Genomic DNA, 17,172 nt, shown 5'->3' with positions numbered 1-17,172 from the left:
GGCTACAGAGAACCTACAAATGAGTCCTAATGGGTGTCGGAAGTCCAGGCCAACACCTCTTGCCTTATGATATATCAAGTCAGGGTCTTTGCCTTCCAGGGGCCAAGGTCATAGCTTCTAAGATGTCAAGTGATCAAAAGTGTACACCCAGCATACCACAGTTGAAAAAAAAAACCCAAAAAACAGAAAGGTATACAACTGCCTACGAGCACTGGTGAACGGTATATGGGATCATGACTTTGCCAACAGTTATTTATGTTAGAATTATGCACAAGAGTCATGATTCTGTCAGATATTACACAAACATTACCTATCTGTGCTAAACCAGCACTGTCTGCAGTACAAAGACAGATCATACTGGTTTGTCTTTTCTAAGGTATTTAGTGCTGCTGGAAGGGAAAGTGGAAGATGAATGCTCTTTGTTTACACACAGAAGGCACGTCCTAGGCATTGTGAATGCAGGCTTTCATCCTCTGACCTTGGCAAGAGATGCCAAGGTCTTTCTGGCTCATTTAACCCCTATCCTCTTAGCAGATACTGCCCACTGGCAGGCCAATTAACTGTAGCTTCTGGCTGGGGGCTCCTTTCTGAGAATTATGTCAGAGGTCACTAGAAGTTGTCCAAAACAAAATAAAACTACAGAAAATAACCCATGACACTGTGGCCTAGGGATCAATATGAAGAAGGCCAGTGACTCCAGGACTTCCATCTAAGTGTGTTTTGGCTTCCAGAAGGAGGGACTGATGAAACACTGGAGTGGGTCACTAAGGCGGGTATGCTCTCTCTGAGCGGAAGAGGTGGGAACGGTATAGTTGGAGCCCTGCCTAAGGCAGACAAAGGGTCAGGGTGACCGCCTAAGCTTCCAGCAGCCCTGAGACAGCGTGTGCGCGCACACAAATCAGGATGCTACTCCACTCACTCTGCAACCTTTCTGGCCTAGAACTGTAATTCAGGGGCACATTATCAAGTGGAGAAAGGGACCTTGGACTGTATCACTGACATCAAAGAACAATTTCAGAGCCCTGGCTATGAGCTCAAGCTCTGAGCCATTAAGGCCTACTCAGGCCTCTGGTGAGACTGCAGGTTGCCCTGAAAGCGAGGCGGCACGCCTGCCCTGGGGGACTACAACTGGGGGATGCAGCTCTTCAGCAGGTTCTGCTCTGGGGAGCCTGCTTTGACAGTGATCTTTTCTTCCTTGGTTGGAGATGCCCTCTTCTCTCACACATTCTAAATTCTCAGTGTGGCTACCCTTCTCCTTCCTAGAAAGCCTGCAGCTCACAGACGTTTAAGAGTAATGCTCTGTCCTCACTGCGTCAGGACCATTCACACACTACTAAGAACACCTTGGCAACAGCAGCGTTCTGTTTGGCTCAATGATGCTAAAATGCTTCCTCTTACAGTGTTCTGTTCACTGTGCTATTCATCAACAGCCTGGTGGGCCTGGGGCAGAAATGCTGCATTAAGCCATTCCCCTGAGCCAGCTCTGCCAGAACCCCAGGAAGGCAGCTCTGATCCAGTATACAGACCTCTAATAAGAAATCTCACTCTCTTTTCCCCCCATTCTCAGAGAACAGCAACAAGACTATTTTCAAGGGATACAGGAATTAAGACAGGCTCCAGGACAAACGGAGGAGGGAGGGGAAGGAAACACAACACGGAAAGCAAAAGCACCAGCAAGGGAGAGACACAGAAAGGCACTCACCTCTCTTCCGGGTCCCGGGATGCATTGTACTGTTCAGGTACGTGACTGCACTCTTCTTACGCTTTGGGGAATGAAGGAGGAGAGGTGACTGGCTGAACAGCATGGCTATCACTAACACTGCTAACAAGCTAAAGGCCAAGCACAGCAGGTCCTCCAACTTGCCAACTAGTTAGGGCTGGTCACCCCAAGGTCTGGGGTCATTATGTGTACTTGGCTCTAAGAGAATACTCCAGAGAGGCCTGTCTCTGCTTTAGGAGACAGTTGTACTCAGATGACAGGATGAGTTAAAATTTTAAGGTATGTTTGTAGCTACTTGAACTTTGGGAAGAAACTAAGGGGAAAAACAGTGAGAAAAATGAAATAATGGGATTGGCCAGAGAAAAATCCGCCGTTTTACAAAGCTGGCCGAGTACAATCTGGGTGCTGCTCTTCGGCAGCTTTTCAGAGGGGAGGCACAGAACAAGTGAAGAAAGGGCTGAGTGCTGACTAGAGTACCTCCGGCTCAAAGACCGCACCACTGTACACCGGATTCGCTGTCGTTCTTCTTTTCCGTTCTTGCCTCTTGCTTTGGATTTCTTGGGAAAGCAAAAGGCTTGGATTAGAAGAGAGGCACGGAGAACCCCGCCAAGCTTAACTTCCCTGTTTACCTACTGGTTTTCCCGTGACAAGTTAAGAGATGAGAGCAAGGCTGCGTTCACTGCAGCCTCAGCCAAGGCAAGCGCACGGCTGGGAGCAAACGCGCAGGACTGTTCCCTCTTGCCTCTCGGGGAGCAAGGCCGTGCTGTCCTACAGGGTGGCCCTCTGTTGGCTGAGAGCTTAACAGTAGACCACACTTGTAAACAAGCTGTCCTGATCTATTTTTAGGCCACTATAATACAGGTGTGAGTGAACTTTATCCACAGACCTAGACTGAGGAATCACAGTGTACTATTCTTGAATTAAATAACTGAAAGAGGCACAGCTCTGCAACTATTCCTAAGATTCTGATAATCGAAAGTGACTGAAAAATACCAAGACTTCTCAGAGGGCCATTTGCTACTTTGTACTGCCAGGAAAAAAAAAATAGTTTCTCTAAGTGAACAGCAGTCCCTTTAATCCAGGCAAATAGGGAATTTCCCCAGGACAGTAGTGTGGATAAATAAAGACAAAAGACAAGCTGAACATTAGATAGAAGGAAGGTAAGTTTACTCCAAAAAAAAAGTCCACACTGGTTGAATCACACTCTGTGTTCCAATTTTCAAGTCTAACAGTAAACCGAACACCATTTTCGAGAACAAAGCTCTAGGCCAGAAGCAAGGCAGCCCATGAGCGTCTTCTCTTACCTTCTAGATGGTCGTGTGTCACCAACCCTAGAGACACCATGAAGGCAAGTTTCTATTGCAGAGAAACAAAAGAAGAATACACTTCAGTCTGGGTTCTCACAATGCCAACTGCATGTTCCCAATTAGACTCTGAGGGAAAGTCACCCAATGGCTGGTGGCAGGAAGAAAGCCAGGTTCAGGTGAGCAAGGAGCAGGCGCCCTCTGCTCTGAGAAGCTATGAAGTTCCCCTCTAAGCTTTCTGACCTTACAGGAATCAAAAGAGAGTTATTGGGGCCTGTATCTTCTACTTTCTCAATGGCAGAAATCAGAATCCTGAAAGACCTAAGTTTTCCCAAAAAAAATTCTCTAAGAGAAAAGAGGACTCCACACTGAAAAAAAAAAAAAAAAGAAGAAAAAAAAAACAAAACATAGAGAGTGTTCCAAAGAGCCTCCCATACAACAAGCTCCAAATTCTAGGAACTTCATTTGTGATACCAGATCAAGAGTTCTTGTATTTTCACTACCACTGATTGGACAATGAAAACTCAAAGCTAAGAGTTTTAGGAATGATAGCAGGTGGTTCTGCTTAATACTGTGACTTTCCAATCAACCACGGACCTATAAATTATATAGCAATTTCTCTCTGACCACCACTCTCAGAGCTCCATCGGAAGCTAGACTGATGAGAACAAAGGACTGCAAGGCTGGAACGTTCATTGCTTAAACATGGAGTGAGCAACAGACTGACTACTATTTTGCTCTTTGGTTGGATGTGGGTCTGGAAAGTATGTCTTCATTTTCTGATATACCACTGCATGCGGATGCTAAATATGCCAAATGATATATCATCAATTTCTCTGATGAATAAGGAAACATCATTAGTTGACACTCCTGCAGAATTATGTATACCACAATTTGGTCTTTGAAAATCCAGACATTTTACTCTCAACATTAAACATCACAATATTTTGGTCTGAACTGACAGGTTCAGGCTACTCAAGTTACTGAGTGTTTTACAAGGATAACCTTGAACAAGCAACTTGAGAACACAGAAATGTCCTTTACTGGTATTCTCAGCATCCTGAAGAAATGTTATTATTTTATTTCTTATTTCAAAAGCAGGTGGGCACTTGTCCTGCCAACAGCCCGAGTGCTTCGGTAAGGAAAAGCCTTGGACGTGCTGCCCGTTCTCTACACTGCATACACTGTGCAGCTGCCAATTAGCCGCATCCCTAATTTTCACGTATTCCTTCAAAACTTAAGATCAGAAGACTGTCTCCTAACTGTTCTCTGCTAATAAAGCAGTGTGTGAACTGACATTCTGATGCACCTTCTTTTAATCAAGTAATGGCACCCTTCTTGGCCACTCACATCCAACTCATCTTTGCCAGTCTAGATCAAGCTCATCAAAGAATTACCACATGGGGAAAAAAATCTCTTCCATGGAACTGATTTTTAGTGATAAATAGAATAAAAAGTTGTCAACAACTCTGGCCTCATCTGTGTATCACATGTATACCAATAACTAATTTATCCTCTTTATGGCAGTGATTCTGTCCAATTAGAAATACCTGTTATACACAAGGGTACTTGCGTGCCTACATGGTGCTACTGACATAAGATATCCTTCCGTTTCTTTTGATAAGGGAATTTTGCTGATAATCTGCTCTCTTTTTCACCCTCCAAGCCTAATACTTGACACTAATTTTGCAGATGATTTTTAAGTTTCTCAGCAACATGCATGACTAGTACTTCTTTTTGGTTCAAGTTTTGGTCTCTTCTTTAAAAAACAAATTAAAAATTAATTCATTTCATATCATAAAGAATTATAATTTGTACTTGTAGAAAAACCTGAACTGGCTTAGTAAGTCATTGCTCTAAAAAATGATATGAAGCTTTGATGGCTTCATGCCACTATCTGACATGGTTTCATTACAAAGAATGCACTGAGGACAGAAGGAAATGGACTGCTGGTCTAATAAAATCCAACTATCAGATATTCATCATCATATTACCTGTCCACATTTTTCTTTTAGAGCTGCTTGTACAAAAGTATCAACAATAATATTCTGTTGCCTAAGGAGACACAAATTCACAATCTGTATTTGTATCAGAGTTTTGTTTGCTATTTAAGTTTATAATTCTATATTAAGTTGCAGTACAGATGCTACTATTTTCATCCCTGCTTTTGTGCTTCAGTGATCTACTTTTGAGCTACTGATTCATCTGGGATATGGGGATCTAATGCAATACAATAGTAATAACAAAAATGCACATGTAACAAGTGTAATCAATAACATAGACAGACGCTAACTGAGTGAACCAGACAGCTTATAAATGCTGGCTGAGACAAACAAAACAGAATGATCATTAGGAATGCGGAGGGGGGGGTACCTGGGGAAATGGTCATGAATCACACAATTCAAATCCGTGACACAGCTATGGAATCTGTTTGCCAGCTCATGAGCACTACAGGCCACACTCTCAATCTGTCCCAGGCCAACCTGACTTGGCAATAACATCACTGAAGAGTGAGAAGGCACAAGAAAAGGAAATCAAGTGATCCAGAAAGCAAGAGTCCCCCTGATGCACGAGAGGGAGTCACATCTCAGAGACTGAGCCACGCCTGGAGGGTTGGGCCTACCTGAGGGTTCTCCTCCCGTTTTGGTTTGGGGGCAGCAGGCGGGGTGACGGTGCGGCTCTCCGTTTGTTTTTCATCTGTTTCTGTGTGGGATTTAACCGTCTAGAAGAGGAAAATTAAATGAAACTTCAGAATTCATTTATTTTTTATTAAGAGAATAAAAGCAAACATACTTTGTGGCCAACAAGGAAGAAAAGAACATACTCAAACCGGAAACATTAACAAAGGAGGTAATAAGGACTTCAGGCGAGAACGGGGAGGGACTTCCCTGGTGGTCCAGAGGTTAAGACTCTGTGCTCCCAATGGAGGGGGCCTGGGTTCAACCCCTGGTCAGGGAACTAGATCCCACATGCTGCAACTAAGACCTGGAGCAGCCAAATAAAAAAAAATTACATTGGTCTATTTCTGTGTACTTTAGGATGCAGGATATAGTTTTCCAGAAATAAGTCCCTTCTTGTTTTATATATATAGGTCAAGCTCTGGTTCACAGTGCACTTAAGATCTGAATGATGCTAAAAAAAAAAAAAAAAGTCTTACAAACACACATTTCTATTTCAGAAGAATTCCAATCACAGCCTTAAGAGAGGTTGCAGAACTCCCCTTACTCGGGACACTTAAAGTCTGCCTGTATCACCCATTAGAGGAGAGATGCAATTGCCAAGGAAAGACTGTCTTGTAAAAGGCTGACATCCTGATTGTGGCCAACCTCACCTTCCAGGTGCGCCCATGCAAACAAAACACTACCACTAGCATTACCATCTTCAGACACAAAAGGAAGCTAGCAAATTGGTAGACTGGGGGCTAGGTTTGCCTTTCTATTCTTATCATGACCCAATGGCTAATTCATTTTATGAAACCCTCTATAAATACTGAAATGATATTAGAACAGTGGATACAAAACTATAAACACAAACCTAATTTATTTTTTCAAAATTAAAAACAATGCAGATGCAAATGGTCTTTTTGTATGGCAACAAGTAATTAAGTAAAAGTGAAACTGTCTGATTACTGATAAGAGAGAAGGAGCCAGATGAAAGTCAAATGTAAAAAGAAGGTTCTACAAGCAGGATATCGAAAGGTCTCAGAAATCATTATGTTGTGAAATATTTTACTAGATCTGAAAAACAAACATATTAACAAAGACTTTTCACTTCATTTTCTGGCCATGTCCATTATTTTCCTTCTGCTTCTCACATTATTACTTAGGATAGTTTAAGTATCTGCCTTATCAGTACTGTGGCAACCATGAGGGGCATAAATGCTACTTTGTATTTTTTTTTTTCATCAGGTAATATTTCCACCTCTGGACTATACAGGAGCCACTTGAGAGCAGGACTGCTCTACACACTTCAGCATCCCTCTGCACCCAGTGCAGGGCCTCACCATAGAGCAGGGATGCTGACTTTCTGAGTGGGGAGTAGAACCTACCGGAAGAATCACTTGCTCTTCTCTCTCACACACTTTTTTTTTTTTAAACCAAAAAGGACACATTTCCCCCATAAAACAAACCACCAAACACACCTACAAAGGAACACAATGGGAAAGTACTTTATAGTGATATTTTTAAGGTCCTGGGTGCCCAGGAAGCTTATTTCATAGCTCTGTGGATTGGAACAACAGGAGTCTGATACGGGAGGGAGAAATGTCAATTATAAGGGTTTGCTGCTCTACTCCAAGGCTGTGTGAAGTCTCTTAGGGTCTCTTATTTCCATCTCTAGGGCTGAATAAAGCAGGTAGTGGTAATGCCTCCAGGGAAGATCAAACCAATTCCTCTTCACTAAGAAATTATCCAAGGTTCAAATTTTCTCTCATGTAAGAAGAGCACAGCTATCTCAACGTTACATAGAGAATATCAAAAGCATCCAAGAACATAAAGATAAAGCAAACAAAACAACAGGAAGGGGGACCTTCCTGGTGGCTCGGTGGTAGGGAATTCGCCTGTCCATGGAGGACACACGGGTTCAATCCTTGGTCCAGGAAGATTCCACACGCCACAGCGCAACTTGAGCCTTGACATGACTGCATTTCTGGCCAACCATTCTGAATGCAAATTTGTCAGGGACCTTGAGCCAGGACTACTAAACTGAGAGGCAACCTGATTTCTGACCTCAAGAACCGTGTGGGATGATAAATTTTTGCTGTTTAAAACTGCTTAAAAGAAACAAAAAATATTAGGGTAGGGGAGTGACATCACAGAAATGGCTGGACAGGGAGTTTTAGAATCATTCCTTTCACTGAAACAAACACTAAGTTGGCAGAAACAGACAGAACCAACTTTTTAAAATTCTGGAATCTAGTAAAAAACTGAGAACAACCAAGGATGCATCTACTGAACAAAGAAGCTGCTAAATTTTGTTAAGAACCATTATCCCTCCCTACCTACAAAGCCGTCCGCTAGCTCAGCAGAGGCTGTGGAGATGGCAACCTGCGCTCCTGGTGTGTTTCGCTGAAGCTTGTTTTCAACGTGTGGCTGTGTACTCTGACCTGTCTGGTAACCCCCCGAGGACTGGTACGGAGGTTGACCCTTATTTGCCCGCCTAAGGCTGGAGTGGCTTTCCAAGTGCCATCTAAGGAAAGCATCTAAAGACATAAGCTACCTGTAGTTACATGTGCAAAGGACGCTGGATGGAGTATGCAGCAGACAGACCCAAAGGCCGAGGAAGAAGGAGGAGGAGGAGGAAGATGCTTAGAGGAGTAAAGGCTTTAAACGGCTTTCCCATACACTGGGGAATCCAGAGCGCGTAGAGCATTCCCGGGACTAGATGCATCCTTAGCAAAGAGCTGTGAGAACCCTAAGCTTGCACCTCTGCTGATCTTTGAGCTCTGTCCAAGAAACAGGTTAAGTCTAAGACAGTTACAGGTGGCCTGTTTAGCACTGAAGGAATGCCGCTGCTCAAAGCCAATCTGGAAAGACCAAGAAGGATTTTCTGTTTTTGTTTTAATTTACTTATTATTACCTTTTTCTTCTTTTTGGCTCCAGTTGTTTAAGTAAATCTAATAGGACACAGATTTCAATAACCACAGATGACAAGAAATATTATTTGCAAAAAATAGTCTGGAAAAGGCACTAAACAGAAAAACAACAGAGGCTCTCAACAATCAATAACAATAAACCCTGGGGTAGGAGGAGAATCTAATTTCCAGAGTTATCACGTTGTAATTTAAAAGTGAACGTTTTTCACAATTAGGAGGCACACAAATAAAGAGGAAAGTAGAGCAGTTTCATTGGGGAAAAACAACAATAAGACACTGGCCTTAAGGAAGCCCAGACATCAGATTCCCTAGAGAAAGACTTTAAGTCAACTGTCTTAAATATGCTCAAAGAGCTAAAGCAAACCATGGCAAAGAACGAAAAAATAACCCAGGAGAACAATGCCGTACCAAAAACAAAATATTAATACAGAGATAGAAATTATTTAAAAGCAGCAAATAGAAATCTGCGACTGAAAAATAGCTGAAATGAAAAATTCACTAGAGGAGTTTAGGCAAAAGAAATAATCAGTGAACTTGAAGACAGGACAGCTGAAATTAACCAGTCTAAAGAGCAGACACAAAAACAAATGCAGAAAAATGTACTGAGCCTAAGAAACCTGTGACACTACTAAGCATACCAACATATGTGTCATAATTCTCAGGGGAAAAGGAGAGACAAAGAAACAGAAATAATCTTTAAAGAAATAACATCTGCAAACTTCCCAAATTTGATGAAATACAGGATCTACAGGTATACCTTGCTTTATTTACTGCACTCCACGTTAGGGGATTTTGCATATATCGCATTTTTTACAAACTGAAGGTCTGTGGCAACCCTATCTCTATGTCACATCTTGGTAATTCTCACAATTTTTCAAACGTTTTTGTTATATTTGTTAAGGTGTTCTGTGATCAGTGATCTCTGATGCTACTGTTGCAGAAGATTATAACTTGCTAAAGGCTCAGATGATGGTCAACAATTTTACCAATAAAGCATTTTTAAATTAAGGTATATGAATTTTGGGGGGACATAATGCTACTGCACACTCAGTAGACCACAGTATAAACATAACTTTGATATGCACTGAAAAACCAAAAAATTCACGTGACTACCTTTATCTGCTTTATTGTGGTGGTGTGGAACTGAACCCACAGTATCTCCAAGGTTTGCCTGTATACATCGAAGAAGCTCAATGACCTCCAAGGAGGATACACTCAAAGAGACTCATACTGAAACACAACACAATCATACTGTCAAAAGCCAAAGAGAATCTTGAAAGCAGCAAAAGCAGAAGATGCATCACCCCTTAGTAAGGGGTCCTCACTAAGATTAACAGTCAGTTTCTCATCAGAAACCAGAGACCAGAAGGTGACGGGGTGACATGTTTAAAGTGCTGAAAGGACTTCCTTGGTGGTCCAGCGGTTAAGGCTCCACACTTCCACTGCAGGGGGCATGGGCTCAATCTCTGGTCAGGGAATTAAGATCCCACATGCCATCTGGTGTGGCCAATAAACAAACAAATGAAGTGCTGAAAGAAAAAAAGACTATCAACCAAGAATTCCATTTCCTGCAAAAAGCCAAGGGAGTTCATTGCTAGAAGGCCTGTCCTAAAAGAATTCCCTTTAGGCTTTATCCCAGGAATGCAAGGATTCTTTAATATCCGCAAATCGATTAACGTAATACACCACATTAACAAATTGAAAGATAAAAAACATATGATTATCTCAATAGATGCAGAGAAAGCCTTTGACAAAATTCAACACTCATTTATGATTAAAACTCTCCAGAAAGCAGGAATAGAAGGAACATACCTCAACATAATAAAAGCTATATATGACAAACCCACAGCAAGCATCACCCTCAATGGTGAAAAATTGAAAGCATTTCCTCTGAAATCAGGAACAAGACAAGGATGCCCACTCTCACCACTACTATTCAACATAGTGTTGGAAGTTTTGGCCACAGCAATCAGAGCAGAAAAAGACATAAAAGGAATCCAGATAGGAAAAGAAGAAGTGAAACTCTCGCTGTTTGCAGATGACATGATCCTCTACATAGAAAACCCTAAAGACTCTACCAGAAAATTACTAGAGCTAATTAATGAATATAGTAAAGTTGCAGGATATAAAATTAACACACAGAAATCCCTTGCATTCCTATACACTAACAATGAAAAAACAGAAAGAGAAATTAAGGAAACAATACCATTCACCATTGCAACAAAAAGAATAAAATACTTAGGAGTATATCTACCTAAAGAAACAAAAGACCTATACATAGAAAACTATAAAACACTGATGAAAGAAATCAAAGAGGACACAAACAGTTGGAGAAACATACCGTGTTCATGGATTGGAAGAATCAATATTGTCAAAATGGCTATTCTACCCAAAGCAATCTATAGATTCAATGCAATCCCTATCAAGCTACCAACGGTATTTTTCACAGAATTAGAACAAATAATTTCACAATTTGTATGGAAATACAAAAAACCTCGAATAGCCAAAGTAATCTTGAGAAAGAAGAATGGAACTGGAGGAATCAACCTGCCTGACTTCAGACTCTACTACAAAGCCACAGTCATCAAGACAGTATGGTACTGGCACAAAGACAGAAATATAGATCAATGGAACAGAATAGAAAGCCCAGAGATAAATCCACGAACCTATGGACAGCTTATCTTTGACAAAGGAGGCAAGGATATACAATGGGAAAAAGACAATCTCTTTAACAAGTGGTGCTGGGAAAACTGGTTAACCACTTGTAAAAGAATGAAACTAGAACACTTCCTAACACCATACACAAAAATAAACTCAAAATGGATTAAAGATCTAAATGTAAGACCAGAAACTATAAAACTCCTAGAGGAGAACATAGGCAAAACACTCTCCGACATAAATCACAGCAAGATCTTCTATGACCCACCTCCCAGAATATTGGAAATAAAAGCAAAAATAAACAAATGGGACTTAATGAAAATTAAAAGCTTTTGCACAACAAAGGAAACTATAAGTAAGGTGAAAAGACAGCCCTCAGATTGGGAGAAAATAATAACAAATGAGGAAACAGACAAAGGATTAATCTCAAAAATATACAAGCAACTCCTGAAGCTCAATTCCAGAAAAATAAACGACCCAATCAAAAAATGGGCCAAAGAACTAAACAGACATTTCTCCAAAGAAGACATACAGATGGCTAACAAACACATGAAAAGATGCTCAACATCACTCATCATCAGAGAAATGCAAATCAAAACCACAATGAGGTACCATTACACGCCAGTCAGGATGGCTGCTATCCAAAAGTCTACAAGCAATAAATGCTGGAGAGGGTGTGGAGAAAAGGGAACCCTCTTACACTGTTGGTGGGAATGCAAACTAGTACAGCCACTATGGAAAACAGTGTGGAGATTTCTTAAAAAACTGGAAATAGAACTGCCATATGACCCAGCAATACCACTTCTGGGCATACACACTGAGGAATCCAGATCTGAAAGAGACACGTGCACCCCAATGTTCATCGCAGCACTGTTTATAATAGCCAGGACATGGAAGCAACCTAGATGCCCATCAGCAGATGAATGGATAAGGAAGCTGTGGTACATATACACCATGGAATATTACTCAGCCGTTAAAAAGAATTCATTTGAATCAGTTCTAATGAGATGGATGAAACTGGAGCCCATTATACAGAGTGAAGTAAGTCAGAAAGATAAAGAACATTACAGTATACTAACACATATATACGGAATTTAGATAGATGGTGGCGATAACCCTATATGCAAAACAGAAAAAGAGACACAGAAGTACAGAACAGACTTTTGAACTCTGGGGGAGAACGTGAGGGTGGGATGTTTTGAAAGAACAGCATGTATATTATCTATGGTGAAACGGACCACCAGCCCAGGTGGGATACATGAGTCAGGTGCTCGGGCCTGGTGCACTGGGAGGACCCTGAGGAGTCGGGTGGGGAGGGAGGTGGGAGGGGGGATCGGGATGGGGAATACATGTAACTATATGGCTGATTCATGTCAATGTATGACAAAACCCACTGAAATGTTGTAAAGTGATTGGCCTCCAACTAATAAAATAATATTAAAAAAAAAAAAAAAAAAAAAAAAAAAAAAAAAAAAGAATTCCCTTTAGATTCTTCAGGATGAAATAAAAAAACCTTAGGAAATTAAACCCCCTCCCCCCAAACAAAAACTTCAGTAAAGGTAACTATATAGGTTAATGTAAACTCCAGTATTACTGTATCTTTGATTTGTAACTTTCTTTTTTGCTCCCTATATGATTTAAAAGAGAAATGCATAAACAGTAATTATAAGTATGTATTCACGGCTACACAATATATAAAGATGTACTGTGAGAAAATAACAACATAACAGGGGTGGGGCAGAGCTTTTGTACACTACTGAAGCTAAGCTGGGATCATATCAAACTACACTGGTCCAAAAAGATGTAAGAAATGCAGGTAACAAAACAGCAAAATGGCATAAGTCTGTGCCTATCAGTGACCACTTTAAATGTAACTAGATTAAACTCACAAATTAAACAATAGAGTGGCAGAATGGATTGAAAAAAAAAAAAAACAAGATCCAACAATATGCTCTCTATAAGAGATACATTTTAGAGCCAAAGACACAAAAAGGTATCCACCAAAGAATGGAAAAAGATATTGCATGGAAACAGGAGTCAAAAGAGTATAGGGATGGCTATACTAACATCAGACATTTAAACTCACTTTAAGTCAGACTGCTATAGGAGACAAAAAGGTCATTATATATTGCCAAAAGAGTCAATTCATCAAGAAGATATGACAATTTTAAATACACAGGCACCAAACAACAGAGTCTCAAAATATACGATGCACATATTGACAGAACTGAAGGGGAGAAATACACAGTTCTATAATAATAATTGAAGACTTTAATACCTCACTTTAAATAAAGGAAAAGAACATGTACAAAGAAGATCAATAAGGAAATTGAGGACTTAACATTGTAAACCAGCTAGACCTAGGAGACATATAAAGAACAATCTACTCAACAACAACAGAATACACATTCTTCTTAAGTACATAAAACATTCTTCAGGATAGACCATATTTCAGGACACAAAACAAATCCTAATACATTTTAAAAGACTGAAATCATATGAAGTATTTTTTCTGATGATAATAGAAGCCAGAAGTTGATACAAAGCAATACTGAAAAATTTTAAGTAGGTAGAAATTAAACAACATACTCTTAAACAACCAGTGGAACAAATAAGAAAACACAGGGGAAATTTTCTATCTCCCTGAAGAATGAAAATGATAACTGTACGTACCCAAACTGATGAAACACAGTGAAAGCACTGCTCGGAGGGAAATTCATGGCTGTAATGGTCTACATTAAAAAATAAAAAAGATTTCAAATCAATAACCTAAACTTATAGCTTTAGGAACTAAAGAAGAACTAAACCCAAAACCAGTGGAAGGAAGGAAATAATAAAAATTATCTCCACACTAGAGTGGAGATAAATGAATTGGAGAAGAGAAAAACAACAGAATTAATGAAACCAAAAGTTGATTCTTTAAATACATCAACAAAATTGACAAGTCTTTAGTTAAACAGACTTGTCAAAAAAAGACACAAATAATGAAAATCAGAAATAAAAATGGCAACATTATTATGAATCTTATAGAAATAAAAAGGATTCTAAGAGAATACATTGAACAACTGTACGCCGTAGGCTGCCAAAGGGAAGGGGCTTGCAGAAGGGATGATGAGAGGCTGGAGCAGCAGATATATATCCCTCCTACACACAGGATGGATAAGCAGCGAGATCCCACGGTACAGCACAGAGGACTACATTCATTGTCCTGCAATAAACCATGATGGAAAAGAATATAAAGGTGAATGCTAACTGAGTCACTATGCTGTGTAGCAGTAATCAACAAGGCATTGTAAACCAACTATACTTGAACTTAAAAAATTTTTTAATTGTCACCAAAAACAGATAATATAGATGAAATGGATAAATTCTTATAAACATACAAATTACCAAAATGGACTCAAAAAGAAACAGAAAATCTCAACAGAATATACAACTAAAGAGATTGAAACAGCAATAAAAATACTCTCAAAAAAGAAAGTCCAGGACAGATAGTTTCTCTGATGAATTCTACCAAACATTTGAAGAGTTAACACCAATCTTTCTCAAACTTTCCCAAAAAAGTTATCTATTATGAATATAGATGCAGAAATCCTCAATAAAACACTAGCATACCAAGTCCAGCATCCTATTAAAAGGATGATATACAATGATAAAGCAGAACTTATCTTAGGAATGGAAGGTATTTTAAAAAATCAATGTAATATACCATGTTAATAAATAAAAGCAAAGAAAAACAATATGATCATCTCAATTAATGTAGAAAAAGCATCTGTGAAAACTCAATACCCATTCATGATACAAACACTCAGAAAACTAGGAAGAGAAGGGAACTTTCTCAGCCTCATAAAGGACATGTATGTGAAACCACAGCTAGCACCATACTCACTGGTGAAATACTGAAAGCTTTCCCTCTGAGATGAGGAACAAGAGAAGTATGCCCACTTTCACCACTGCTATTGAACAATGTAGTAGAAACTCTAGCCAGAGCAATAAGGCAAGGAAAAGAAATGCAAGGCATCCAAACTGTAGAGGAAGATGTAAAACTCTATTTGCAGAGGACCTGATCTTACATACATAAAATCCTGAAGATCCACAAAGCAATTATTATAGCTAGTAAATAAATGCAACAAAATTGCAAGATCCAAAATCATCACAAACATCAGTTGTATTTCTAACACATTGTAACTCATAATAGCAGTGAACAATCCTAAAAGGAAATTAAGAAAACAACTCAATTTACAATATCATCCAAAAGAATAAAATATCTAGGAATAAATTTAACCTAGGAGGTAAAAGACTTGTATATGAAAACTATACAACACTGCTAAAGAAATAAAGAAAATCTAAATAAATGGAAAGACATCCATGTTCAAGTATAGGAAGATTGAATATAGTTATTAAGATAGTAATACTATACAATCTACAGATTTAACACAATTCCTATGAAAATTCCAACAGCCCCTCCCTCTTTTTTTTTTTTGCAGAAAGATTGGAAAAGACAATTCTCAAATTCATGTAGAGCTACAAGGGTTCCTGAAGAGCCAGAACAATATTGAAAACAAAAAATGTTGGACTCACACTTCCCAATTTCAAAACTACAGCAATTAAGGCAGTGTGGTTGGTAATGGCATAAGGACAGACATAAAAGCCAACAGGATAGGGCTGAGAGTCCAGAAATAAACTCCTACATCCACGGCCAACAGATTTCCAATAGTGATGCGATGATCGTTCAAATGCGGAGAGAATAGTTTCTTCAAAAAATAGTGCTGGGAGAACTGGATATCCACATGGAACCTTGTTTCACACTATATACAGAAAATTAAGTCAAAATGGATTACTGACCTACATATAAGAGCTAAAACCATGCAACTCTTAGAAGAAAAATTAGGGTTAAATCTTTGTGACCTCAGATGTGACAATGGTTTCTTACCTATGACACAAAAAAGCACAAGGAACAAAAGTATATCTCAAAATCTCTCAAACTATCTGAACTTCTGGTTGTTATTTATTTTTGGCTGCGTCAAGTCTTCGTTGCTGCACAGGCTTTCCGCTAGCTGTGGCGAGCAGAGGCTACTCTCTGCTTGGAGTGTGCAGGCTGCTTACTGCAGTGGCTTCTCCCGTGCAGAGCACAGGCTCCGGGGCGCACAGACGTCTCTTGCTGAAGCTCCCAGGCTCTACAGCACAGGCTCCATAGTTGTGGCACGTGGGCCTAGGTGCTCTGCAGCATGTGGGTTCTTCCTAGATCAGGGAGCAAACCCGTGTCTCCTGCATTGGCAGGCAGATTCTTTACCACTGAGCCACCAGAGAAGCCCTCTGGCTTTTCTCAGAGAAGTTTTTCATATGATAAAAATTGGCTACTGTCAAAAAGTAGCTGCCTCCTTGAGACGGAGTATATTACTTTGCAGTTTACCTCAGTCTCTTCTACTTTCTGTTCTTGACACCAAGGCCAAAATGTCAATTTTGTCACACTGGTCTTATTATTTCAAAGAGAAATTAAAAATACGACTAGGATATCTCTTGTATTCATGTTCCCATTGAAAGTGGAAAAAACAATCCATTTGTTTACTCCCAATCTGCGTTACTTATTTTTATTTCCTACTCTGCACCTGTACAAATTACCAAATCTTGTTCTTTTTTGGTTTTAAAAGATAGAAACCAAAACCTCTGGAATATAATATAACTAAATTAGCCACATATACCCCTGAATTACAAATTCACCTTTTGAGGCCACGATGCACAAATAATCAAAGTCAGACACCTGCCAAGTTTTTAAACGTCCAAATGGTTACACCAATCAAGGTTAAAATTTGGACTGAGGGCAAAGCAAAATCCATCTTTTGGTCACTTGGCTTTGTTTTCCCCACTGGAGGGCAAAAAGTCACTACGTTAAATAT

General features: G+C 39.7%; 1 protein-coding gene across 28 annotated transcripts in view; it reads right to left on the bottom strand.

Annotated features, from left to right (window-relative positions):
* PHF21A (PHD finger protein 21A) overlaps positions 1–17,172 on the bottom strand; it is a 189,803-nt gene that overhangs the window by 16,053 nt on the left and 156,578 nt on the right. For all 28 annotated transcript variants that reach the window (XM_065945040.1, XM_065945042.1, XM_065945047.1 and 25 more), the window contains 4 exons: positions 5,648–5,746; positions 3,025–3,076; positions 2,198–2,277; positions 1,703–1,763 (listed from right to left, as the gene is read on the bottom strand). In XM_065945040.1, the coding sequence (XP_065801112.1) occupies positions 1,703–1,763; positions 2,198–2,277; positions 3,025–3,076; positions 5,648–5,746 (292 nt within the window). The remainder of the gene's footprint in view (positions 1–1,702; positions 1,764–2,197; positions 2,278–3,024; positions 3,077–5,647; positions 5,747–17,172) is intronic.

Source organism: Muntiacus reevesi, chromosome 9 (genome assembly GCF_963930625.1).
Source record: "Muntiacus reevesi chromosome 9, mMunRee1.1, whole genome shotgun sequence".
Lineage (NCBI taxonomy): Eukaryota > Metazoa > Chordata > Mammalia > Artiodactyla > Cervidae > Muntiacus > Muntiacus reevesi.
This window is presented reverse-complemented; position numbering and strand designations above follow the sequence as displayed.